Source organism: Cydia amplana, chromosome 5 (assembly GCF_948474715.1).
Source record: "Cydia amplana chromosome 5, ilCydAmpl1.1, whole genome shotgun sequence".
NCBI lineage: Eukaryota > Metazoa > Arthropoda > Insecta > Lepidoptera > Tortricidae > Cydia > Cydia amplana.
In genome coordinates, this window is record NC_086073.1 from 5,735,146 (window position 1) to 5,761,890 (window position 26,745).

Sequence of the window (26,745 nt, forward strand, 5' to 3'; positions counted from 1 at the left end):
ACCCACATTTATGATTGCCATTAAGAAGTACATTATGTAATTTTTTTATGACCATTTTTGCAAAAAAAAATGTATTAACTCAGTGGTCTCCTTACACAACGTCGCTTCGGTTTGCTCCAGAAATTTGCAAGTGCAGGGAACAGTTCTGCATACCACCAGGACTTATTCTGACGTGCAACAGAACTTTGTAGTCCATCGCTGTCTTTGTTTCAATGTTATCGATGTGTATGCTGGGCGCAGCGTTGAACATTGTTTATTGAGAACGTGTAGATATCGCTTCAGTTATGAATAAAGGCCTTTTAAGTCCCAGCGTTGGAGCGGTTCGCACAGTTTAGTCCGCGGCTTACAACTGCGTGCGCGCATCGTTTGTGAATTTTGAATTTGAATTTGGCAAGGTGAGACCGCTACATTTATTCACTTACTTAATATTATTAAGTACTAAAGATAAAAACACATTAGCCGATAAGCATATGGAAGATTAGATACTGACTCAATTTATTTATATATTGTATATATTCAACATGTATACTTCTATAGGTATATTCTGGATCATACTCCCTTTGTTAGTATTATAGGTCACTACTATGTTCTCATTGATCTTATTAAACTAGACATGTTAATAGGTAAGTAATAATTTGTTTCTAAATGACTGTACTTTTAGTACCTTTTCAATTGAAGCAATACTTACCTGCGAATATATAATTATAATTTTAATAAGCCGCCTAATATTGGTTAATTAAGTAGATGACTCATTTGCTAAGGGTTAGTACATTGTAGCATTATATTAAAATGGTAATGGTTACATTATTTTACGTTACTATAATTATTAAAATATACTTACTCCAGAACTTCAATTGCTAGAAATTTAATTCTTTATGGTTTTATTTGGATGATGGATGCCCTATTTAACTTTCCGGCATGCCTCCTGACCTCTTAAAAGTTGAATTTAGATACTTAATCAGAAATGTTGTCGTGATAAGTACATAAGGGCCAGCAGGATACTAAAATCCTCGACCTAAGAGGTAAACATGTTAGAATGAGTAAATAAGTACTTGTTAATGCTACAAGTGCCGGAGAAGGTTATAGCCTTCAAACATGGGCCTAGGGTTCATAGAATTACATAAGCACTAAGTGCTGCATTTTATTGGAGGCTATAAACGGACATTTTACAATTGAATAATTTACGTAATTAAGTTTGTTTTGATTTCATGCGTGTTTACGCCTAATCATGTTTATCGTACGTTATCTACTTAATAATATCTTGTTTATACATATTTTCATTCTTTATTTTCTGCTGGTCGGTCATTATGTCCGAAACTACACTTATTTATGACTTATTTACATATAATTAAATGAGCAATGATATAATAGTAGAAATCTGAAAGGCAAAAGCATCTTTGTTTGAATGATTGTTGAATTTAAATAGTAGTGGGAGACTAAACATCGCTCGCGAGTCGCGGGCTACTAAGACGATATATAAGTACATACTAATAGTTTACTAAATACTTTTAATTTTAAACGTTTTCCAATTTTAATTCGACATGTAAATCTTTGTTTTAATTTTCGATTGATTGTATATATAATTTTAAGTTTAAGTGTAAGTGTATAATTTATTTGACATGTAAATTGGCTTTATGAATAAACGAGTATGAGTATGAGTATGAGTATGAGTACTAATGGAATAGTAATTGATACCTACAGATAACACAGCAGAAAATAGGGCAGTGTCAGTTGCGTTGTGCAAGTGTAATGTGGTAGGCATTATACTCGTTATACGTGATAATGGATCGCTGACTAACTCGTTATAACAATGGGTTTCAATTCTGATACCTAATGCCTACATCTGGTCTGATCTGGGTCGATGTGATATTTTTCAAATGACGAATGTTGCTACATGCAGACATGATACCTGCCTTATACCTTTTTGCGCTATACATATATGGTAAAAAAGGAAATGTGCTGCTGTACGCATATTTGTGCCAACCTATTGAATCAATAGACTGCATAAATATCAGTGTTTAGTGGTTGCATACATCTGGTTTTGCGTTATAGTTCGTTTTTTTAGCATTAGAAATAAGGTAAACAATCTTGACGTGTCTTGTTATTGAAAAACACGTTTTAAAAATAAATAATGGCAAATATGTAACAATTATGAATCTAATACGATCATTTATATTCTTCTGCTTTCTTGTAATAGCTACTGATTTTTAAAAAGCGTTTTCAATTAAAAGACATGTCAAGATCGCTTACCTTTTTTCTAATGCTAAAAAAAACGAACTATAGTACTGTACTGTCGGTGTCCAAAAAAGGAAAAAACTAAATCAATTACATTAAAGTAATGTTAGTACCAATGGTAACTACCAAAAGTAACGTATAGCTTCGTATGTTACTCTGTGATATTAATATAATATATGAAATAGGAAGTTAAAGCAGGTAGTCTAGCAATATCATTTGTTCATTTAGTTTGGACAAACACATTATTTTGATACGTACTCCTAATTGTTATTACCTGTAGCCGACGCGCAAAACACCGCATGTTCCGGCATTTGGCGCCAAGGTCACCGGCGCCCGCGCAGCCTAAACCGTGGTGACCGGTCGGACCACTCACCGGCCTGTATCATCGGTCATTCTATTATTATCCAAAAAAATAAACAAAATAAACAACAAAAAGCAATAAACAACAAGATTTTCAGGCCAATTCGAACGTACACTGACATCAGAATGATTTCATTCTGTTATCGTGCATTTCGCTTGTAATTGTCCATGTATTGGTGCAAGCGAGACGCACGATAACTAAATGTTATCATTCAGATATCATTCTGATGTTAGTGTACGTTCGAATTGGCCTGTTTGGTTGGTTTTATTATTCGTGCGAAGATAAATCACGTTGAATTTCCTCCTAACCCTTAAGAAAATAAGAAGTGTTTTAAGTTTCACTGTCGTATTTATCTGTGGTATCATAGCTCCCAGCTATAAACTAAATATGGGGTAATAGGTACCTATTAAAGTATTTTATTCAAATCACTTGAAAATAATTGTCAGGCCAAGCTCTGTATAGTACCTACCTATAACTTTTGTTTGATTACTGCCGAGGAGTACCTAACGCTCCTGAAACTCAAGCGCATTATGCACCGTCGGCCTTGACGACACCCGCGCAGATTCAATTGCCCACACTTGTATACCTACCATATGATCTATGTATCACAGTATTCATAGTCACTAGACCGCTGGCTGTCACTTTCTGCAGATACGTCACTGCATTGTGTTTGTTAAAGAACTTATTATTAGAGCATTAAACCTGCCCTGTGTTTCCATGAATTACAGGCATTGAATTTAATATTACACGGTAGGTAACGTCACCTATAGGCTACGAGTAAAACCATAATTCTGCTTGTTTGTTATTCTATCACATGACATTTGTTAATAAACAGGATAAGGAGGTTAAATGCGATTTACAAGTTAAAATGAGAATGCTTCTTTGGTTCTTATTACTAACGGCGGAAAGATGGCAGGAGTTCAAATACATCAACACCAACAAAAACTCGAGCAAAGGTTAGTCCAAAATAAATTACGAAAATTGGATCGGAATGAGACCAAACTAATTTCTAAGTTATTTAATCGGTAATCACTAAAATGAAGACGAAGAGGTGGATTTTTACTATATATAACGTCCTTCTTTAATTTATAACATATGTTGTATGTTAGTTTTTCTTCTTTTAAATAACATAATACAATACTTACTTTAATAAAAGTAACTTGAATTGCATTACAGTCGACTCTTGTTAATTCAAAACTGCGATAATTCGAACCTCTCTATAATTCGAAGTTATCACGAGTTCTCTAGAACATCTCTTTATATTTCGAAATAAATCAATACATTTTAAGCACTTGGTAATTCGAACAAAAATAATCATCGCTAAGTAACAAAACGACGTGTTAATTCGAACTCATAAGGCGTCAAACAATCTACTTACAATTCAAAGTTATCAGATTGCAGACCTCACAGAGGTAATAATAATAATAAACCGCACATTTTGGACAACAAGTTCGTCGTTGCACTCTTTCGTTGGATGTTAAAGTTAGTGTTAGTTATGAGTCCTAAAAACTATAAATGCTTGATGATTGCTGAAAATAAGGAGTTAATCGTAAAAATGGAGGTAGCTGGGAAGACAAGTGATGTTGCAAAAGTATTTTAAGATCAGTCTCAGCAATGTGCATTGAACAGTGCACTTAGGGTTTGCAATCCGGATCCGAAATCTATGAAATTATCCGGATTTGGATCCGGATCCGCGGATATTCCCATACATTTCGGATCCGTCGTGCAAACCCTAAGTGCACTTTTTAAAAAAATTAGCAGTTAATCAATATTTGATTATTACCTACCTGCCTACTCAATAATTCGAACTTTCATATTTTTTCTCTCAAAAATTTCGAACCATTTGATACCTATTTCAAACTCTCGATAATTCGTAATATTTTAAAAGTCCTTCGAGTTTCGAATTAACGAGAGTCGACTGTATTACGTTTTTTCCTACGTTATCCAACATGTTCTAAACAATATATGCCGATGCAGCAGGATCGCAAGATAAATCCTACTTACAACATATCCCATTCACCCATGCATTAGTCAGTAATCTGTCTTATGATCACAGCGAGACGAATGCATATTGCCGCAATAGAATAATAATTCGAAGATTTAAAACTGTCTGAAACCGGTACTCGTATTGAAAGTTGTATGGAGAAAAATATTCATATTTTTGGCTTAGTATTGGTTCTTTTTACGAAAACGTTAATGGCGTATTGGGATTGAAAAGAAAACATTTTGGTTATTGTATTACGTCTTGTACCTACTAGAGCGAGAGGTGCTGATAATAAGAAGGAAATAATAAAATTCGAAGTAAATCGTTTACCACTGACTCTAGGTCCTGGAAACCTGAGCACATTTTGTAAGCGCGTCTGTAAAAATAAACACAAAGCGACGGACCAGCCTGCATCGGTTCTCAATTTTTGTTCGTTGGATTGCAGGCGACCACAACCGGTTTTGCATTCTTCCCGTGGCTCGGCTTAGGTTCTGGCTCGTAAAAGGTCGGTCCAGACTGCACGGGCGTGTCGCGTTGTCTTAAAGGAGTTCCATACTACGGTAATTCTGGGGCGCTCCAGGGGTTAAGTGAAAAATCGGTGTATACCGCAAGTGCATACCGGCCATGCGTAATAGAGGGTTCGTACCTTCCATATATATATTATATGAAAAAGACATACAAGCATAAGGCCGTACCTTCGCGGCACTTAACTACGTCATTTTAAGAAAATTAGAAGTTTTTTGAAAAAAGTGTCATTAGTGGCTCAACCGATCACGTTCAAAACAATTTTCATGAAAAGCATTTATTAAACTATAGCTATATTTTCTTAGTTATGCTCAAATACTGGTTGGTAGTAAGGAAATTTTACCTACTAAGGAAATTATTATTAGGTATATCTTAGGAGGAAGAGAAGTGCGTCGTAAATTAAATACGAGTGAATTTATAAGTACAAAGTATGTTCATAAAGTTTCGCACGGTTAATTGTTTTAGTTTGGTCTGCATATTTAATTAAAAAGGTATGTAGGAAGGAAATACTTCAGCGGCATAAGCTAGGAAGTAGTTAAATATGAAACTGATATTATTCTTTATTCAACATTAAATGTTTATTGCAGTTAATACTGTAGAACATTCTTTACCAGCCTACCTCGGGCATGGCAGATAAATTGTTAAAAAATCTAATTAGAATGACTATTGTAGTTAATCCATATTTACATATAAACTACTTATATACATAATTATAATTGCTTGAGGTTATTTGCTTGCGATTTCCTTTCAGTTGAAATCGTTAATCTCACCTCTCTACTCCCGTTAAGTAGGTACTTAACGGGAGTAGAGAGGTGCATGTAGGTAGGTGCATGTGCATGTAGGGACATGTTTCCATTTGATTGATTCCATGTTTGATTTTAATCCTTCGTTTAATCAATAATAATAATAAAATGTCCTATTAGTTGTTAATTAGTTCAGGGTATAAGTAATGCCAGTTTATATTAAATATAAATATTTGTATATATAAACTTTGCAACTATACTGACCTTGCTTGTTATTGTATTCACATGTCAAAGACCTAGACCGGTGTCTGCACCTTCCTATTAAAATCGTTACCCGTACTCATTCAAAATTCGTTTTATATTTAAATTATTGCAGTCAGGTACAACCTTAGAGCAGGTATCATAATAAAAATAAGAATAAAATCAAGTAGGTAAACCAAAGGGATTATAAATATATGTACATAATATAGATTAGGTTAGACTCATGTTTACGTTCAATAAAGGGATGTGTGTAGGTATGGGTTTATGACCTCTAACAGTGATGCATAATATTCCATCCTACTTATACTTTATACTTTGTAAGACTGTATTAAGACCAATACTTTTTTACCTGCTGTAATTAAATTGCTTTTTTATTGTGTTTACATGAAGTCAGCGAATAGGAGGCGTTAATATGTCATACAAGACACGGTTGCTCATTGTGTACACTATCGATAATATATGCATGAGCTTCATCTTCATTCGCTACTACCTTGATTTTTTACTTCCCTCAAGTACATAATTATCAATATTATCAAGCACCCACAGCGCAATTAATTTCGATTTTCACGTCAGTGGAATTACTTATTTTGAAATTATATATCCTTCGGCAGCTCGCAAATAATTATCCATGTTAGGAAAGCGTTTCAAGTAGAAATAGACATATCGTGACCAGAAGTGAGCTAGGAGCCTGTTCCCGACCGGACCGGGTGCATTTCACTGCACTTTCTCTAGCCTTTTGCAACCAGGCACCCGAAGATTTACGGAGTTGATTGCCATACCTGCTGCTACGGAGTACCTACGGAGCTGCTATTTTTTATTGAATAATATTTTTTTAATCATGTAGTTATTTAGTTACCACCCTACCGACGAAAACGACTTAGGCCAAATTTTTATTTATAAGTTTTAATTTAAGTGTTATCATGTTTTTTACAAAAATAAGTTATATTAAAAATGTTAAAGAATAGAATATGATGTCTGCTATATTTTTTTATTAGGTATAAATTAATTATGTAAGTTAGCAAGGAATTTTATTTTGAGATACCGTTTTTGAGATAGGGCAGAGTAGGTACTGTCAGTAGGGGCGATTATTTCCTGGGTTCCCTGTGCACGGCACTTAACGGTAATTATACGAGTAATATAGCTGCACGGGATTTAGAACTATATCCATACCATGTTTCATCTAAATCGACCGGTTCAGCCGTTTAAGCATGAAGAGGTAACAGACAGATAGACAGAGTTAGTTTCGTATTTATAATACCAATATTATATTAGTAGGAATTTAGTTACCATATTACAAGTCGATGGAACATATTTTCAGGGTATTTTTATAACTTCAAGTTCATAATTGCAAGGGGACATTAACATACACGGACCTCCACGGACCAAGGTTTAGGGGTACTTACTAGCAGCGGCGCAAGTGTTTATAGCCTGTGTATTGCCAACCCTTTGTTTACATTATATGATTGGTTTCTCTTGTATAACCCATGTTTTTCTCCTATTATGCACCATTACTTCCACGCAACGAATGTCGCAGCCATCTGCATAATAATGGAGGTTTACAAGTAAAATGCCTCTAAGCCATTTCATTGAAAGTTGTTTACGTAAAGTAAATATCGCAGGAAACCTGTGCATAACATTTTATTTTGCAAATAATGAAATAGTGATGTTCGGATCGCTAGGACGTAAGTGGCGACTATTATGCAAGATGCAAGTGAATATTGGTGCCTTCGGTTCATTTCAATTAAGAAACCAGCACTGTGAAACTGCTATGCAACATCATTATGTTAATTATTTCCTCTCCATAGGTTATATAATATAACTCTTTGCCACCAGCGATGATGAAATTTTAGAATTCACGATAAAAATACCATTCGGTATATATGCAATTGTTACAGCAACAGCCAATCCACAATATACTTTAAGCGAGTATTTAGTTACTAACAAACGAATATAACTGTTAACGTAAATAGAGACCTAATGACATATAATATATTTCAGTTATTCCGGATTTCAAAAAGGAGGGAAATGTATTGTATTCCCGCTTTTCCCACATACATAATTTATGCAGACTTTTGTAATGCATATTTCTTATGAGCTTTGTCTTACATAACGTAGGCACCTATTAAGTCAGATCAGTTTTGAATAAACCTGTTCACAGTAACAAAATTCACTCGAGTCGCTATTACCTAACCTCCATTTGGGCTATTAAGTAAGAAGTGTGTGTGTAGTGACACCATCCCTCAAATTATATGGAAAGGTTTTTTATGAAATAAAGAATTTTGTATTTTGTATTTATGTATTTTTTTTTGTAAGTGTCGAAACTAGGTAGCCTAAGTTGAATACTAATCGGACAGACATCTTTAATAGCACACTGTTTCTTTCTTTTAAGGATGTGAGAAAATTCTGAAAACTGTAGTTCTCCGACAGAGTAACGTAAATTTTAATAAGACGGTCCATTAATATTAAATGTCGTTTCAAATTTCAATTAGCACGTTGATTGCGAATAATTTCGATTGCAGTTAGTTCGTTTTTAGGGTTCCGTACCCAAAGGGTCAAAACGGGACCCTATTACTAAGACTCCGCTGTCCGTCCGTCCGTCCGTCCGTCCGTCTGTCACCAGGCTGTATCTCACGAACCGTGATAGCTAGACAGTTGAAATTTTCGCTATAATAACAAATACTAAAAACAGAATAAAATAAAGATTTAAGTGGGGCTCCCATACAACAAACGTGATTTTTGGCCAAAGTTAAGCAACGTCGGGCGGGGTCAGTACTTGGATGGGTGACCATTTTTTTTTGCTTGTTTTTTTGCTTGTTTCGCTCAATTTTTTGTTGATGGTGCGGAACCCTCCGTGCGCGAGTCCGACTCGCACTTGGCCGGTTTTTCAGATATCTAATTGCAGTCGAAAGGTGAAAAATACAACCATATCGAGAATGGGCTTAATAGGAATGTTTTTAAATGTAGCTGATAGGTATACAAAGGAAAAAAAAAGCGATAGACATTACATTAGATTTCAGCTACGAATTTTATGCCATCATATTCCAGGCAAGATAGTTTTCATTATCTCACATGTTATTAAGGGCCTACTGCAGCCGCGTCTGGCGCTTCGTAAACTACGCCCGCTAGTTCTTCCCTCCCCGCTAACACGCACACTTGGAAACGCTTCGCGCCGCACGTGAAGTTTGTGTGACCTTTTAGCACCATCTAACGTTACAGAAGTTAACTACCATTATACGTGGTCGCTGCGGTCGGCCAGAAACTTAAATTCGGAAAAAATTGAAACAGATGGCGTTGTTACTTGTTCATAATAGCAAACAATAAAATAATTAATTCATAAACCTGCATATTTATTGTTGTTTTGGAAGATGTTAACATCATAGAAGCAGCAGCGTATATAGCATATAAGTTAAGAGTATTGATAATAAGAAAATAGCACAAGAACAGAAAAGAGATTATTTTTGATAAAATATGATGAAAACAGATTTACTTGATTACGCTCACCTGACTTTGCGGTCACTAAATGCAAATTTCAACCTTATTGTTATGGGGTTACAATAACCCTGGGGTTGCAGGCGTCCATGGTCGTTATTATTATAAATGCTTTGGTTGAAATGCTTTTTATTAACCCTCGAATTTTTCATAGGTACAGTCACCTGCAATAATATGTTACTCTTCGACGGCCGCAAAAATATGTGACACGCTCTTATGGCTCTACAAATAAGATCTAACATGATCTACCGCAAAACGGCCTTCGGTGTGTAACATATTATTGCAGCTGACTGTACTCGTATTCATTGTTGTATAGGTAGGTATTAATATCTTTTATCCGATCGATTTGCATTTATTTGAAATAAATCACAGTGTTTAGTAATTATATGTTTTATTGAATAAGAGATTATTTAGGTATGTAAGGAATACAGGGTGCCTTTTTGAAACACTCATTTTTAGGGTTCCGTAGCCAAATGGCAAAAAACGGAACCCTTATAGATTCGTCATGTCTGTCTGTCTGTCTGTCCGTCTGTCCGTCCGTATGTCACAGTCACTTTTTTCCGAAACTATAAGAACTATACTGTTGAAACTTGGTAAGTAGATGTATTCTGTGAACCGCATTATATTTTCACACAAAAATAGAAAAAAAAAATTTTTTTTTGGGGGTTTCCCATACTTAGAACAACTGAAACTCAAAAATTTTTTTTTCATCAAACCCATACGTGTGGGGTATCTATGGATAGGTCTTCAAAAATGATATTGAGGTTTCTAACATAATTTTTTTCTAAACTGAATAGTTTGCGCGAGAGACACTTCCAAAGTGGTAAAATGTGTGTGTCCCCCCCCCCCCCTGTAACTTCTAAAATAAGAGAATGATAAAACTAAAAAAAATATATGATGTACATTACCATGCAAACTTCCACCGAAAATTGGTTTGAACAAGATCTAGTAAGTAGTTTTTTTTTTAATACGTCATAAATCCCCTAAATACGGAACCCTTCATGAGCGAGTCCGACTCGCACTTGGCCGCTTTTTCTGGATAATTTTGAATTTCAATTGTCAGGGGTGCCTACATTATTTTTTAATACATTTTACAACGACAACAAACAAAAGTTCAAATTCGCCGTATTTTTATTACCCGGGTCGATCGCAACAAAATAGAAAATCATGTTTTTCAAATCTAAGCGTTATTGTAATTTATCTCAAATAACCAAAAAGTCAATCTGACTAGAACTTAAAAACGAACTGAATTATTTTAATATGTCGATTTTTCTTGGTGACCCAGAAGATTTTTTTTTTATCCCATACAAAAAGAGCGTATCCCAATCGCGTATCGGTTTTGGTTTTTACTTATAAGTGTGAAAAATATATTCTACCATATACGAAGGATGTGTGTTTTTTCATGTTTTATATGTCTTTTTGTACAATAAAGTGTTTTACTGCTACTAATATATCATATTAACGATTAACTAAAAAGGTATTTACATCTAATTTAACTGGTAAATTATTACAGTCCGCTAAAATTAATATATATTCAAAAAAATATTTGTTAATATGTCCCAAAATCATGGCTCATTTTTTAAGTCTCCTGACTTACCAAACATATCGCAACGAAGGCAAGGGTACAACGCGGCATCGTGAACCTAATAACGTAACGTTTCAGTTACTTTTTTAGTCGCCGACCATTTTATCCGGGGTACGAAAAGAGGTATTAGATCTATCCTGGGTCTAATATGTTATAAAAACATAGTTTTTTGAAAAATGTTCGTAGGTAGTACACAAAATTTACATTTTCTTTTAAATGTGATTTGGGTCATCGTTCTCCCTGGTGACTTTTCTGGTGACCCAAGAGACATCAATTTTATTATGACTCAGGAGACTTTTTTTCTATGCACTTTGATTTTTTTGATGCGCTAATTTTGTAATCTAAAATAACTTTAAACTGCTGATATACTTATATCACTTTGCTGATGAGTGGAAGTGGAATTTAAACTTAATTTATTGTTCTCTCCCTTGACATTTTGGCATACATTTGACATGCTGCAGTGCACTCCTAACGTTAATAAAGACATAATTTTTAGAAAAAGCTTTAGGAAAACTCACTCTTGAGCTTAAAACGATTAAGTCCTTATCATATTATGTTAGATTTTTAGTACAGACCCCAAATCAGTGAAAATGTGTCTTAGCCAACTAAATTTGTCTCTGGGAAAAGTACGATATCCCTAAAAATTGTACGTACATTTCGCATTTTTCTGAAGGAACGGAATTCATAAATTGGGTTATAATAATAATAATAATAATTCAGCCTTTATACGTCCCACTGCTGGGCACAGGCCTCCTCTCATGCGCGAGAGGGCTTGGGCTATAGTCCCCACGCTAGCCCAATGCGGATTGGGGACTTCACATACACCTTTGAATTTCTTCGCAGATGTATGCAGGTTTCCTCACGATGTTTTCCTTCACCGAAAAGCTAGTGGTAAATATCAAATGATATTTCGTACATAAGTTTCGAAAAACTCATTGGTACGAGCCAGGATTTGAACCCGCGACCTCCGGATTGAAAGTCGGGCGTCATATCCACTCGGCCACCACCGCAACAAAAATAAATTGGGTTATTATTATTTTTTCAGATTATTTGATTGCATTGACATATCACCAAGATAGATAGAACATTTAAGTTACCAGAAGAAAAGCATTTGTGTTCTTTAATAGTGTGGAAAAAGTAGGTTCGATTCCCGGGCGCGATTAAGCGAATTTAAAAAAAAAACAACGTGTTGCATTCCGGGAGTGCCGACAGAAGTGAAAACTCAATGACTAGTCCAAAATGTCTGCAGCACTATGTATAATTGACCCATCCTCCTTTCTATTGAAAACTTTTGGTTCCGAAATTGCTGGTCAGTGAGCTTGTTTAAAATTCGAAAATCAAATTTATTAATTATAATAATTTATTTATTTGGTCATGATATTTTGAGTTTTATTCACCAGTACTAGAGTTCACTTTTATTAGCGATTTCATCAAGATGTAGCTTTATTGAATTATATTTGAGTGATATAAAGTTATAATACTGTGAGATCCTCGTATTTCAGCCCGTACAAGATTATAACCTTTTTCATGTAATGTCATTGAGTTTTTCTTTATTGATTTAAATGCCATCTAAACCTTACGGTCACATGATCGCCTTACGCTGTCTCGAGTTTATCATTTTTTCCCCACCTCATAAAGTGCCTAGCGCCGCTAAAGAAGTTTTCACTTCAAAAATCTTTGAATGCAGTTGTTTCTTTAAAAAACAATAATGTTTCATTTAAGTAAAATGAGCAAACTTAAGGTTTTAAGGCACTTTCCCTCCAGGGCCCATAATTTTTTTCCACCCGGTAGTAGACAACTATTTTTTTCGACTAAATGAAGTTTTATTAGATAAATCGTTGATCACATGGTTCGTTTCACACATCACATCAAATCGTTTGTCATCACAATCAAAATTTGTCAAAAGTAATGAAATTTATGCCAAAAAAACATAAATAAAACATATAAATTCAACACATTTTTTTAATAAAAATCTTTCTCGATGATATAAAAAAGAACATCGACAAATTATGTTCAAAGAATTAATATCAAAACAGATGTCATAATTAGGATTGGCTACTTTAAGAAAGGGACAGAGAGATTTAATCCTCTCGCTCTGCACGTTTTTCTCATTCCTCCTTGTCAAGCCAAAATAAACTATAAAATGATAGTAACACAGTACATTGTAATATTCACTTTTTCCACGGTATCATGTCATTGTAAATTACTTATGTGAAATTGTAGTGGCGTGCGACTTTCAAACCGGAGGTCACGGGTTCGAACCCCGGCCCGTGCAAGTGAGTTTTTGTAAGTAGAGACCTGTTTTAGTGGTACTTAAATATAATAACTTTTCGTATTATTGAAATAAAATATTTTATTCAAACAAACTTAATAATATAATAATTAAAACGAGTAATATCAATTAGTTTTTAATATTTATTCAATTATTTTAAATTATTTGAGCATGAAACATACTAGATTGATTTTTATCATTACAATAGAAAAAAAGCAAAAAATATATTCTTATAGATATTTTATTTTCAAACAAAAATAAAGCAAAAAGTTACGGTTAGATTCTGATGGCTAAATACCAAACAGCTACCGATACATTTCAATATCTGTCGAAATTTCCTAACCCGTTGTAACTGACAAAGAGTATAGATTTCGACGTAGCATGACGTAGCTAAGCAAACACGCACACATGCGTAACGTATAGGCCTGTAAGAAGGCACCATCATAGGTTTACCTCCGATTCCGTTACTACTCAATGGAGTTACGACTCAACGTTTATTGGATATTAAAATTTTACGTAATTCGGAGCGCTGCGCGAAGTGACATAGGTCTTACCTCTTTGAGGCACGACGGCCATCTAACATTACTGGCATAAAGGATGCATTTATGACTTTGACGCATGACAGAAAGAGAAACGGAACTGCGTAAAATGGGCGTTTGCTGTTGAATTCATAAAATCAAAAATCGATAATAAATCCATCGGTAAAGGATAATAAGTTAATATTTAGTTCTTTGAAAGTTAAGACGAGATGAAAACCTTTGCTGTAAGGTGGGTTGTGCTGGATATGGATGTGTTTTCTAGTTGCACGAAGCTAAAACCGAAAAATGAACACGTAAGTTTGGATTTATTTTCTATCGAGAAAATTTTAAGCATTCGTGTTTCGACTACTACGAAATGTCTTATCATATAGTCAAGAAACATATATCCGAAAATCACTACTGTTTGTTTCCGGGGCTAGCCACTGCCACCTTTCTAAGATCCTGTTATTTTTCGATGCACGGCCTTAAGTACCTACGAGTACCTATACATTATTTCAATCTTCTCACTCGTATTTACTTTTTTTAGACTCATTAGACTTCAATATCTCTCTACGTTTTTTCATAGCGTGACCACTCATCATTCAAGTACAAGGCCATCTTATGATTTATGTCATACTTCCTATTGTGTTTGGGTCGTCGACCCGCGAGTTTACCTAGCAAGAGCCAGTAATAAATCCATAATTCCTAGAACATTTTTATTCGACTAAGAGTTTGTTCCTAGTAATCCTAGTATAAATATAGAGACCCGAATTAGTTATTATTATGCTTAGGCATATCTAGTCAGAGTTCAGCTTACACTGGTCAGTGTGTGGTGAAGTAGTCGGTAAGTAAAAACTGTGAAAACCATTTACGGTAAGCACATGCAACAAGAGCAATCGCAAATATCCACAAGTGCATAAAAATACGTAAACCTGGAGATGTAAACCAACCTTAGAATGGGCCGCTTAGATATCATGGAACAATTTAAGAGGGATATACATTATGAAAATATTTTTTTTTCTGTATACCTCTGATGAGACCTATACAATTAAATCGGCTGATAGGAAGCGCAATGATGACTTTGAAATGTGGTGTTGCTGGAAAATGTTAGACATATTATCTTGGACCAAACACCGGAGCAACGCATTAATCTTCAAGGAGATCGGAGTAATCACCAGGCTCTCAACTACATGTCTCCGGAGAGTTATTGAATTCTTTGGACAAATAACCAGGAAGACTGAACTCTGGAGACAACCTGGAAAACTTTGGTCACTAGTTCGGTGGAAGAAATGATACTAGGAAGGGGCTGCAGTCTAACGCGATGACCCGACTAGGTCAGCAAATCGCTATCCATCCAGCCGGCCTAGCCAAGGTGACAATCGCTATCGCTTCGACAACGAAACACTTTGTGTCTCTCTATCACTCTTCCACATTAGGGCGACAGTGACAGTTTCGTTCAGACAGAGAGACAGCGTTTCGTTCGCTAAGCAGCGTCATCGATTGGCATGTTGTCTACGGGGCCAGGGGCCTTATTCGACATGCCACTATTGACGTCGCATGTTGAACTTCATTTGAATCTGAATCATTACTTGTAAAAATTTGACATTGGCAATTCACAGTTAGGTGGCAACCAAACCAAACCATTATAAACATTAAAGTAATAATAAAACAAAGTTGTTTTTTGTTAAATTATTGGTTGTACCAAACGAACTATCCGCACTTGATGAACTTCAAATGAACTTCAACAGTTGAATTGAAAATGACGCGAAATCTGACAGTTGTACATGTCGAATAGGGAACCAGGTCCATGAAGCCAGAAGTCGCAAGAGATCGAAAGAACTGCAAATATGCTATCCGAAATCATGTGTATATCTCATGAATTCCATCATGAAAACTTCTGAAGAGCCATTAATCGCCAAATAAAAAAGGATTTTGGGAGAATGTATGCGTTTTAGGGTGATTATATTCTAATGAAAACGCGTGATCCGAAATAGTTTAAGAACGCATTAAATACTACAGTTTTCTCTATTCTATAAACGTTCAGTTTGCCCCGCGTACTGATCCGTGGTTTCGCACTGCATTACGCATTGTGCTTAATCATCTACCCACACGTGTAGAAACATCGGACCTAAACAAACGTCACCAGTCACACATACGTTCATGTCATTTTGTTTATCGTCCGTAAGTAGATATGTGTGTACTTTTGTACAGTATTAGTATGTTGAAAAAATATTTCTCTCATTAAATTAGACCGCCTTGTGAGACGTTAGCCCCCATGCCAAATAAGTTTTTATTTGTGTAATTTAGAATTAGCATTCTTAAAAGCAAGTACCGATAGGTCCTTCAACATTCATGAAAAGAGCGTATTTCCATCTCTTACAACCTCTCTGGAGTTGCAAGTGTCCATGCGCGGCGGTAATCGCTTACCATTAGGCGATTCGTCTGCTCGTTTGAATCCTATACCATAAAAGAATTGGTTACATTAAATTATATTAAACTATTTTACTTTAAATTTATGCTCAGTCATCCACCGGAATGTAAGCGAAGTCCATCGCTGGTTACCCCGTAGTAAATAAATGGTAGTAGTTCGCAAATAAAATAAATATTCTTGTTTTTGTTTGACCCATTTTACATAAAATTACAATTTAAAATTAAAAACTAAACTACTTTAATCAAAAAACATCTACATCAATTACATGGTATTCAAATCATTCCGTATTCCGTATTTTCCAGAAAATGCCCAGCCCAGCGTACAGCGTAGAGCTGTACCTCGGGGACGTGTCGGCGGAGGTGCAGGAGTACGCGCGGGAGTACTGCGGGGAAGACCCCGACACTCGGCTCAAGGCCATCTCTGAGCTGCGCGACATCGTCTACGGTACGGCAACACTTCTAGACTGACTTAGTGCTACACTCAGGGTAGAGGTGTCGGTCGAGGTGCAGAAGGATGCGCCACGGCTCAAGCCCATCTCCGAGCTGCACCGCGTTACGCTTCAATACTGACATCACCCGACACTTAGCTAAATATTTCTTAATAGATACTAGCTTAATACTAGCTAATTTAGGTTTTAGTTATATCTAATAAGAAAACCTAGTCATTCATATACAATGTATCATTCATGTCATAATTTCATTAACATTAAACGTTATATGGATCAAGAATTGGTACTTATATCAACTTATGTCGAACAAAACCCACCTGTGAAAAAAAAAAATTCAAAGATGCAGTTATTTAAGTATACCTATATCCTATATAAGAATCATTACCTAAGCTGGCTGACGATATAAAATAAGATCTCAAAACTTCCATGAATGTCAAGTAATACTTTATGATTACAAATTAACCTTTCCCTTTCGAGTGTAACATTCAAAGGGCGCTGATCTAACAATAATAAAATCAGATTATAGCCAGATAAAATTAAATATATATGGCCTTTTTTGTGAGTACAACATCTAGCTCTCAGATATTTACTAGCCTACGTGTTCACAGAACGGGGTGAATGTACGCCACACCGAATGGACGATGAGTTTCTGATCAAATTCCTTCGAGCCCGAAAATTCATACCTCAGCGCGCCCACAGGCTGGTAAGAATTTAATTTCATTAGGTATAAATACTGGAATAAACAAGCGTCAGGTGACAACCAAAACCAAAGAGAATTTCCCTTGTCTCTGCCAAAACTCACGGATTACCAAAAGTTTATACTCTTCACGAATGTTTGAAATATCACCGTATTTTGTAAGAATTATTTCGCTTATAATTTAGTTTTTTCTTTGCAAGAATGATCAAAAAACATTGTGTGTAGGTATCTCCTCCGGGGGTAAAAATATTGCAAACTGGAGTCTTTAATTCACTCTAGCCTGCGGCTGTCGTGAATCGATACTATAGTATCTGAGATACTCTTGTTTGCAATATTTCACAACACAATGCACAATGTACCTACTGTTACCCTGTACTTAGAAGACAATAAAATTACCTACAGCTTTTATTCATGAAGTAGGGTTATGTAACAATCATAAAAATGTGTTAAGCAACGCTTTTGTATAGGTATTCAAGCCGTTTCAATTACGACGGGTATTGTCGACTGTCGGTGAAATAATCACGATACGGCTGGGAAGGTTCCCATCCCACAGCCGTGACCTGGACTTGTATAAATGAAGATTGTACAAATGAAGTTAATTTCGGATATTTCTAAGAAAGCCGCCCAAGCGACTATTGGTTATACGTAATAATAATATTTTGAGAAATACTGAAAAATATTGCAAATGTTTTTGAGAAGAATAATATGTAACTAATATGATGTAAATAATACCCTGATGAAATATACTCGTACCTTACAGTCCAATTGTTATTAATTGCCGACTTAAAAATATATTTTGCCAGATTAATATCATTTTAAGTTGCAAACCAGCTCTTGGGCTCGGATTACATAGGTATTGAATAATCGTGATTCCTTATTTGGAATCTAAATCGGTGCTAATACTTATTCGGCGATTGCTCAAGATAAGTCGCATACGATTTACATATTATGTAATGAACAGATGTGAAAATCTGGACACATTTGATCAATAAGGTAAAATAATTTAAGCAAGTATACTTTATAACTTAAAATGTACTTTTGGTATATTGCAGTTTCTATTTAGCAAACAAGGAATCATTTTTTTTCGAATAAGGTAGGTCTTAATGTAGGTACAGTTAAGGTATTAAATATCGACACGGAGAAAGTGCCAAAAATATGCTACACACCTTAATATAGGTATGGGCTATAAGGTCGTGGTTAAATATTTCAGACACTTTATTCTTGTTGATATGTATTTATAAAATTGACTGTACCTACTTACTTGTATATAATATATGGACTAACTCGGTAACTTCATATTATTCAAGTTTTGTAATATCGCGTGATTCGCTCTGTTTACAAAATAACAACAGGTTTTTATTGCGACCGTTTATCACCTAATACATGTAATTAACATACATATTTGACGTTATCAAATACTCGGAAGTGTGCCGAGTAGGTGTAACGAGTTTATTAATATCAACCAATGGTTACGACGTGAAAGCATTCGCTGTTACTATTATTATTATTTTATTGTTATTTAGTTATTATACGCCTACAATCTATATACCTAGGAATGAGTTCAATCCCCGATATCCCCATATAGTTCAATCGTTGGGCTTTAAAACGGAAAATATTATGTAAGTACTTAGATATATAAATATTTATAAACAGAAATAGATTAACATAGTACCCATGAGTATGAAAGAAAAACTGACTAAATTAAGGCCCTCTTACAATTATACTATTTTTCACAATACCAGCTCGTAAAGGCTTTATTCTTCAAAAACTGTTAAGAAAGTTGCATTTAATCAACAAGAGCGGCAAGTAACTTTAATGCAAATTTTGAGTTGTCTTTTTCTCATGTTGGCTGGTAGAATTAATTAACTTTTAAGTGAAGATATTAATAATAGCACGAGATGCTAAACAACATCTTTGTCCCATCAAACCAACACATATGTAACGCAATAACACCACTAACCACTAGTACAGACAACTAAGATTTAACTTAAAGGCAATCGGCTGCCCGTACTCCTAGCGAGGACCGATTGACCCTCATCTAATTCTAATAGCATAAAAAAACCTTGTTAACTTATTTGAAGCATTCGCAAATGGTTATTACAGATGGTGAACTACTACGAGTTCCGGGAAGAGAACCCGCAGCTGTGCTTGGGCGTCTTCCCTTTGGATCTGCGCGCCGTGGGTGACAGCAGCATACTGGCCGTGCCGCCCTACCTCGCGCAAGACGGGCGCCGCGTCATGATCTACAGGATCGGTGAATATATAGTCAATAATATGTAAAAAAACATAATAGAACACGCAGCTATAGCAGCTGGCTGTCGGTCTACCACAAGCAGAGCGCGGCCACTGTAGCCATAAAGGCTACTTTCTATTATTTATTTTTAGAAACCTCGGTATCCAAAATGAACCTAAAAGGTAAATTTTAGATCCCTTGGTCACGGAACCAAAATGTCACCTCCCTCTACCTAACTACTTACTTACTTACTTAACTAACCATAATATAAACACCCTCTTTAGATTTACCCTTAGAATATGGCCATGTGATTTAGTCGTGATCGTCTAGTCTAGCGTTAGGACCCCTCGATGTGAACCGCGGTACCCTAAGTTCTTTAATGAGTATCAGCTAAATTTTGGACTCCGACTTATTTACAATTACCTGGACTTTAGGGAAAAATATATTATAATATTGGAAGCATGCTTATTATGATGTTAACGAATAACTTGATAAATTATAGAAATAGTACCAAAAATTACCAGAATTTATTAGTGTAATGTAAATGATGCTATATTTTACTTCAAACAATATTATTTAGATAAATGCAGCATACATGATAATACCAATATAAAAGAAATATATTTGATAAAATGAGTTTAAAAATGGGGTTGGTAAAAGCCTGCCACAATCTATTAAGCCTCCGGGATAACATATGAGTAGCACTCCTGGGGTAAGCCCATTTACACCTAGCATTTCAAGTTAATATTATTAACTACCAGCTTCTATACGAAATATGCTACCCATACGCTCGATGCAGGACTGGGGGCTCCTAGTCCAATCAGCAAGGTCAATTGGAACTCCTACCCTACTCTTTAGCCAGACGGGCTATGACCAACACTTCGGAACCTATGCGTACCTAGATGGCTATGGAAAGAAGTGTCAAAGTATCCATCAGTCATCAAAATTACTTATCTTTTTATTTCAAAAGCTAGGGATGCGAATCCCATTTCCATTCCCCAGAACTAAAATATAAACTGTATTTCTAGTTTTTTAGAAGTATAAACGAAGTACTAAGTTTATTTGTTAAAAATATACCATATTTTATGAGACTGAAATATCAAGATGAGCATTATTTCACTCAAAATATCCTTTGGATTACTCTTGCCTGCCAAAGGTTCCCTAAAACAGCTAGTCGTCGATTTTCTATCTCCGAATAGACTGTGTTCCTAATCCCAACTTGATATTTATGATTTTATTGTGTAAATACCTTAGAAACATGATTGTAATACTCAGTACCTCGTCTCTACACCAGAAAACCAGAACTTCATAAATAAAAAATAGAGATAAGATTTTACGTTAATTATTTTCCCCAAATAATTTAAATATTGGAAGATTTAAGCAATTGAAACCCTATACCTATTTACGCACAATTTTAGTATAGCGAGACCGTAGTTGAAATCCCTTAAAAAGAAAATTACATCAGTTTTACAGACCAAGACTAAAACGAACCCTAAATTCCGAATAATTGGTGTGTGAATTTACCCTAAACCTACCCTTGTCCCTACTCTAGTATAACCAAAGCACAGTTCTAACTTACCATCGACCTGGTACTTTGGAATATACGCAAGTGTATCCCTACTAAGAAGCTGTGAGAGTTCGGCGAGCGATTCCGAGAATGCAACCTAACAGCTCGTGGACTTGTCTCCCCCCATGGCGGGTTGCACAAAGGCAGGGTGGCAACATGGGTAAGACAGGGCCCTATTATGTATATAAGTGGTATAAATAAATATATTTAATATACGAAGCCTCCAAATACTGTAGATTTCAAATGGGCCCAGATTACTCCGGATGATGCGCACGTGACATCCCCATTATTCATCTAACAGCTGGACATTGGAGAGCTAAGGAGGGAGACGTTTTTCATCTTCTATGTTGGTAAAGAGAAGGTGCCAAGATAACCCTCATCTTGGAACAAAAAGACTCCTAGACAGCTCACATTTAACACCGCAAGGGGTGAGCGGTCCAGTCGGACAAACAGTCAGTCCAAACAATGATCTGGTTTTTAAACTATATAGCAAAAGACCCCATAGTAAAACACTAAAATAACTAGGTTCAATTTTACGAACCAAACTACTCACAAAATCAAACTAACTAAACACAGAAGTGAAATTCCCTTAAACACCGCTATCTAAGTTCAGTTTTATGACGATATTGTCCCCACAAAACCAAACACAGACACGCTCTCCAAGCCCCTGTTATGCAACGATACTGTCCCTGCATAACGTGACGGCACTTAGAAAACACAGTGTAGAAAACTTCACTATAACAACACACAGTAGCAAAGAATCCCCGCAATAGCCTGAGTTCAGTTTTACGACGATATTGTCCCCGTAAAACCAAACACAATCACGCTTTCCAAGCCCCTGTTATGCAACGATATTGTCCCTGCATAACGTGGCGGCACTTAGAAAAACACTGCGTAGGAAACTTCACTATATTTAAATCCCGTACTCGGTAACAAAGAATCTCCACAAAAGTCTAAGATCAGTTTTACGACGATATTGTCCCCGCAAAACCAAACACAGACACCATTTCCACGCTTAAATTCACCAGGATAATTCCAAGCGAAAACAAACATAGCAACAGTAGTAGAGGAACTTTGCTTACCGAATATTAAACGCCCGAGAACCAGAGTCACTGCTAGCCGATGGTTGAAGAATGAATGAATCGCTCGCGGCGCGCACCTGCCTTTTATACCCCTTACTGGCGACCTATTGGCGACGCAACGGCGACCTATTGGCGACAGGCGACGTACTGGCGACCTATTGACGACAGGCGGCATATTGGCGACCTATTAGCGACAGGCGACTCAACGGCGACCTATTGGCGACAGGCGACGTACTGGCGACCTATTGACGACAGGCGACTCAACGGCGACCCATTGGCGACAGGCGACGTACTGGCGACATATTGGCGACAGGCGACGTACTGGCGACATATTAGGGACCTATGGCTAGGGTCATAACAGTGACGTATTGGCGACATATCGGCGACATATCGGCGACATATCGGCGACATATTGGCGACATAACGGCGACATAACGGCAACATATTGGCGACATAACGGCGACATATTGGCGACATAACGGCGACATATCGGCGACATATCGGCGACATAACGGCGACATAACGGCGACATAACGGCGACATATTGGCGACATAACGGCGACATGTGACTTACTGGTGACCTTATGACACACTGGCGACCTATTGGCGACAGGCGACGTATTGGCGACCTATTGGCGACAGGCGACATATTGGCGACAGGCGACATATTGGCGACAGGCGACATATTGGCGACAGGCGACATATTGGCAACAGGCGACGTAACGGCGACATATTAGCGACAGGCGACGTATTGGCGACATATTGGCGACAGGCGACGTAACGGCGACATATTAGCGACAGGCGACGTATTGGCGACATATTGGCGACAGGCGACGTAACGGCGACATATTAGCGACAGGCGACGTATTGGCGACATATTGGCGACAGGCGACGTAACGGCGACAGGCGACGTAACGGCGACAGGCGACGTAACGGCGACATATTGGCGACAGGCGACGTAACGGCGACATATTGGCGACAGGCAACGTAACGGCGACATATTGGCGACAGGCGACATATTGGCGACCTATTGGCGTCAGGCGACGTAATGGCGACATATTGGCGACAGGCGACATAATGGCGACTTAATGGCGACATAATGGCGACATACTGGCGACATACTGGCGACATAACGGCGACATAATGGCGACATAACGGCGACATAATGGCGACATACTGGCGACATATTGGCGACACAACGGCGACATAATGGCGACATAATGGCGTCATAACGGCGACATAACGGCGACATAATGAGACAAACATTAATCAGAAAGTACCAGGATACCATGACTGAGGAAGAGGTCATTTGCCCCGTACCTATTAGCGATATGCAACCGACGACCAGTGATTTATCAAGACAAATGTTTACCAAAAGTACCAGGCTACCATAACCGAGGAAGAGGTCAAAAGTCGTAAAGTTCGATGCTACCAAGATCTATCCCTTTCACGCTTGCGTCTTAGAGAAAGACGGAGATATTCTCAATGACGTCTACGCACACATTCACAGGCAATAATCGGGTAGTCAGTTTGAGTAGACTAAATTATAATAAAAAGGAACGCTTTATGGCCCCTCTACACGCACGAACCTGCAAGCATTATTTTACTTTGGGATATTTTTAGTCTCTTTCCGAAAAACACTCCTGTGTGGAAGTATTTTACGTTCACCAGTAGCAAACATACTCAAAACATAGCGGGAAGTTTAAAATCTTAGGCGTTTTGGACTGTTTGTATTAACTCTGTACTAGGAGTTCAGACTTCAATACGACCGAACGTCACGCTGTCAATGTCACTGTCATTCTAATGCCAAAAGTTCACATATTTGGGTTAGTTTCAACTTGTGATAGTTATTTTACGCAAGTTATTAATCTAAATAGCAAAAAATTTATAGTGGGTTATATATTTAATGAAACCACAAGTGGTGAAATACGAAACGTGCACTTCAAGTTGTAATTGTGACATTATTCATTGGAATCATGCATGAAATACGCGACTGAAAGGGATTTTAGTATTCAAGGTATTTCTTTCTAGTTTGTGTGTTTTGTAATGAACAAATTAGGTTAATACTAGGTATGTAATAGGCATACGACCAGTCACACCACCGTGTCATTATCTAAGGTTATCTTTAATCTAACACAGGTTAAAGAACGTTACCGTGGTCTCTTCTCTTCAACATAGTGCTATTCCAATATTACTTTGATATTGATGTCCAAACAACGTGGTTTTGCCGGAATGCTCATCGAGAACGGATCAGGTACTTGAACGTGACTTGGCTCCAGTGGGTAGAGCAGATAAAAATTTCAGTCAAAAAACTCACGTAATTGAAGATCTAGTGGCCACACCCCTCAATAATTAGTGAGACAAAAAACCAAGGAAACTATTATATAACTAATCTGTGAACAAGGGTTAGTTGGGTCACCTCAAAAGAGTTGATGGGTATAGTGGATAGGGCCAGTTGATTGTCCCAGGAGAGCCAGGAGGCCTAGTTATTACATTTCTTCAACCAGCAATGCCACTATAGACAGCTGACAGATCATATCTATAACCGTTATAAAGTTCGAATCGCCTTCCAGGTATCATAATCATAATCATTTATTCGTATCACCAATGTAGAATTTATTAGCCTATGACGGCGATGACTGTCGGTAATCTGTTTATGATCTATAACGTAAATTCGTGTCGGAGACCAAAACATGTTTTGGGTCGATGGCGTATTAAGTAACACTGTTTGTACTTATATGTAACCATTATATAATCTACCTTTATTTGTATCGCGTGAGGTATGTTAACAGTATCATTATTTGCATATTAACAGGCTGCTGGGACCCGAACGCGATCCCCACGGATGATCTATTCAAGGCGACGCTCCTAGCCATGGAGCTGGGCATGATGGAGCCGGCGAGTCAGATCCTGGGCGCACACGCCATATTCGACCTGGAGGACATCGGGCTTCACCACGCCTGGCAGGTCACGCCCGCCATCGCCTCCAAGATCGTCAAGCTGTTGGGGGTATTTATTACAATCCACCTTCTGGTCGCTCCTTCTGCCATGTAGTAGTACTTTCTTATGCTTAGTGTTTTCCTTATATAATTTGGTAGCTTCAGATACCATAATTTAAAAAAATCTGCGAGTTAAGTTTTTTATACAATAATTGTTTTTGCTCTATTTCGTTTGTTTTATAAACTGGAGATACATAAACTAGTTACAGGACTAGATATACCTCATGTCATTGTATGTGCAAAGTTTCATTACAATCCAACACGTATAGTTTTAAAATGAGAACGAAACTCCGTTTGTATGGGACGGTGAAATTCGGCCGAGCTTGCTCTTAAGTTGTGCACTTTAGTTACGTAAACATTTAAGTTGCGTTACATAAACTTTGTCTGTGATATTCTATGCCATAAAACTTGAATCAAATGATTACAAAAAGTCAAACTGGCTTTTGGTGTACCAATTCATTTCTAGTTTAATTTATATTCGTGACCAGAAATTATTTAAGAACTTACACATAAACCTACCGTCATTGATTTAAATACTCTGAATAATCGTTGTATTGATAGCCACAGGTGAAACAAATTTTGAACTCGACGTGTAACTTAAGGCTTCATCCCTTTTAGTATTTACGTAGACGTAGGTACTAACCAACTAAACATTTTCAAATATAAAGTGCAGTGCACGAAAATGTAAGTAAGTTTTAGGGTTAGGTTTATTGTGCACCATAAAGTTAAATATAATAAAATAAAAAATGTCTCGTATCTCCTATTACTTAGGGTTGCATTGAATTCATATATCTTAGTCTATATTATTGTCTCTATCTTATAGCTTTCATTTTTCTGTTCCAGTCATGTTTTCCTGCAAATACACACGCCATCCACGTTATAAACCATACATGGGTATTTGACAAAATATACAATATCTTCAAGCCGTTCCTCAATGCTGAAATGCGATCCAGGATATATTTCCACGGATACGATGTCAAATCCCTGCACGAACATATCCACCCTGACCATTTGCCAGAGAGGTATGGCGGCATCTGGCCCGACTACTCTTACACGATATGGTTGGAGTCATTGAAGAAAAACTACAAAGTAGTTAAAGACATGATCAGTTGCGGTTACAAGTTTCGCGAAGAAGAATTATGCCCCGAACTTGTTAGACAGCTAAAAGATGAAGGGGTAAAGTTGTCGTGAAATTAGGCCGACGATATCTAGCATAACATTGAAACTGACCGGGAGCCGTGCCGTGCTCGTGGAGTTCGGCGCCCCGGGCTGTCGGCGAACAAGACAAATTAAACCTTGGCTTGGATACAACCTT

The 26,745-nt window shown here is 36.9% G+C and overlaps 1 protein-coding gene across 1 annotated transcript; it reads left to right on the forward strand.

Annotated features, from left to right (window-relative positions):
• Window positions 1-301: 301 nt before the first annotated feature.
• Window positions 302-26,745, forward strand: LOC134647850 (alpha-tocopherol transfer protein-like). Its single transcript, XM_063502182.1, has 6 exons — window positions 302-395; window positions 16,707-16,848; window positions 17,461-17,555; window positions 19,653-19,803; window positions 25,247-25,440; window positions 26,274-26,745. The coding sequence occupies exons 2-6, from the start codon at window positions 16,710-16,712 to the stop codon at window positions 26,619-26,621; spliced, it is 927 nt and encodes a 308-aa protein (XP_063358252.1). The 5' UTR covers window positions 302-395; window positions 16,707-16,709; the 3' UTR covers window positions 26,622-26,745.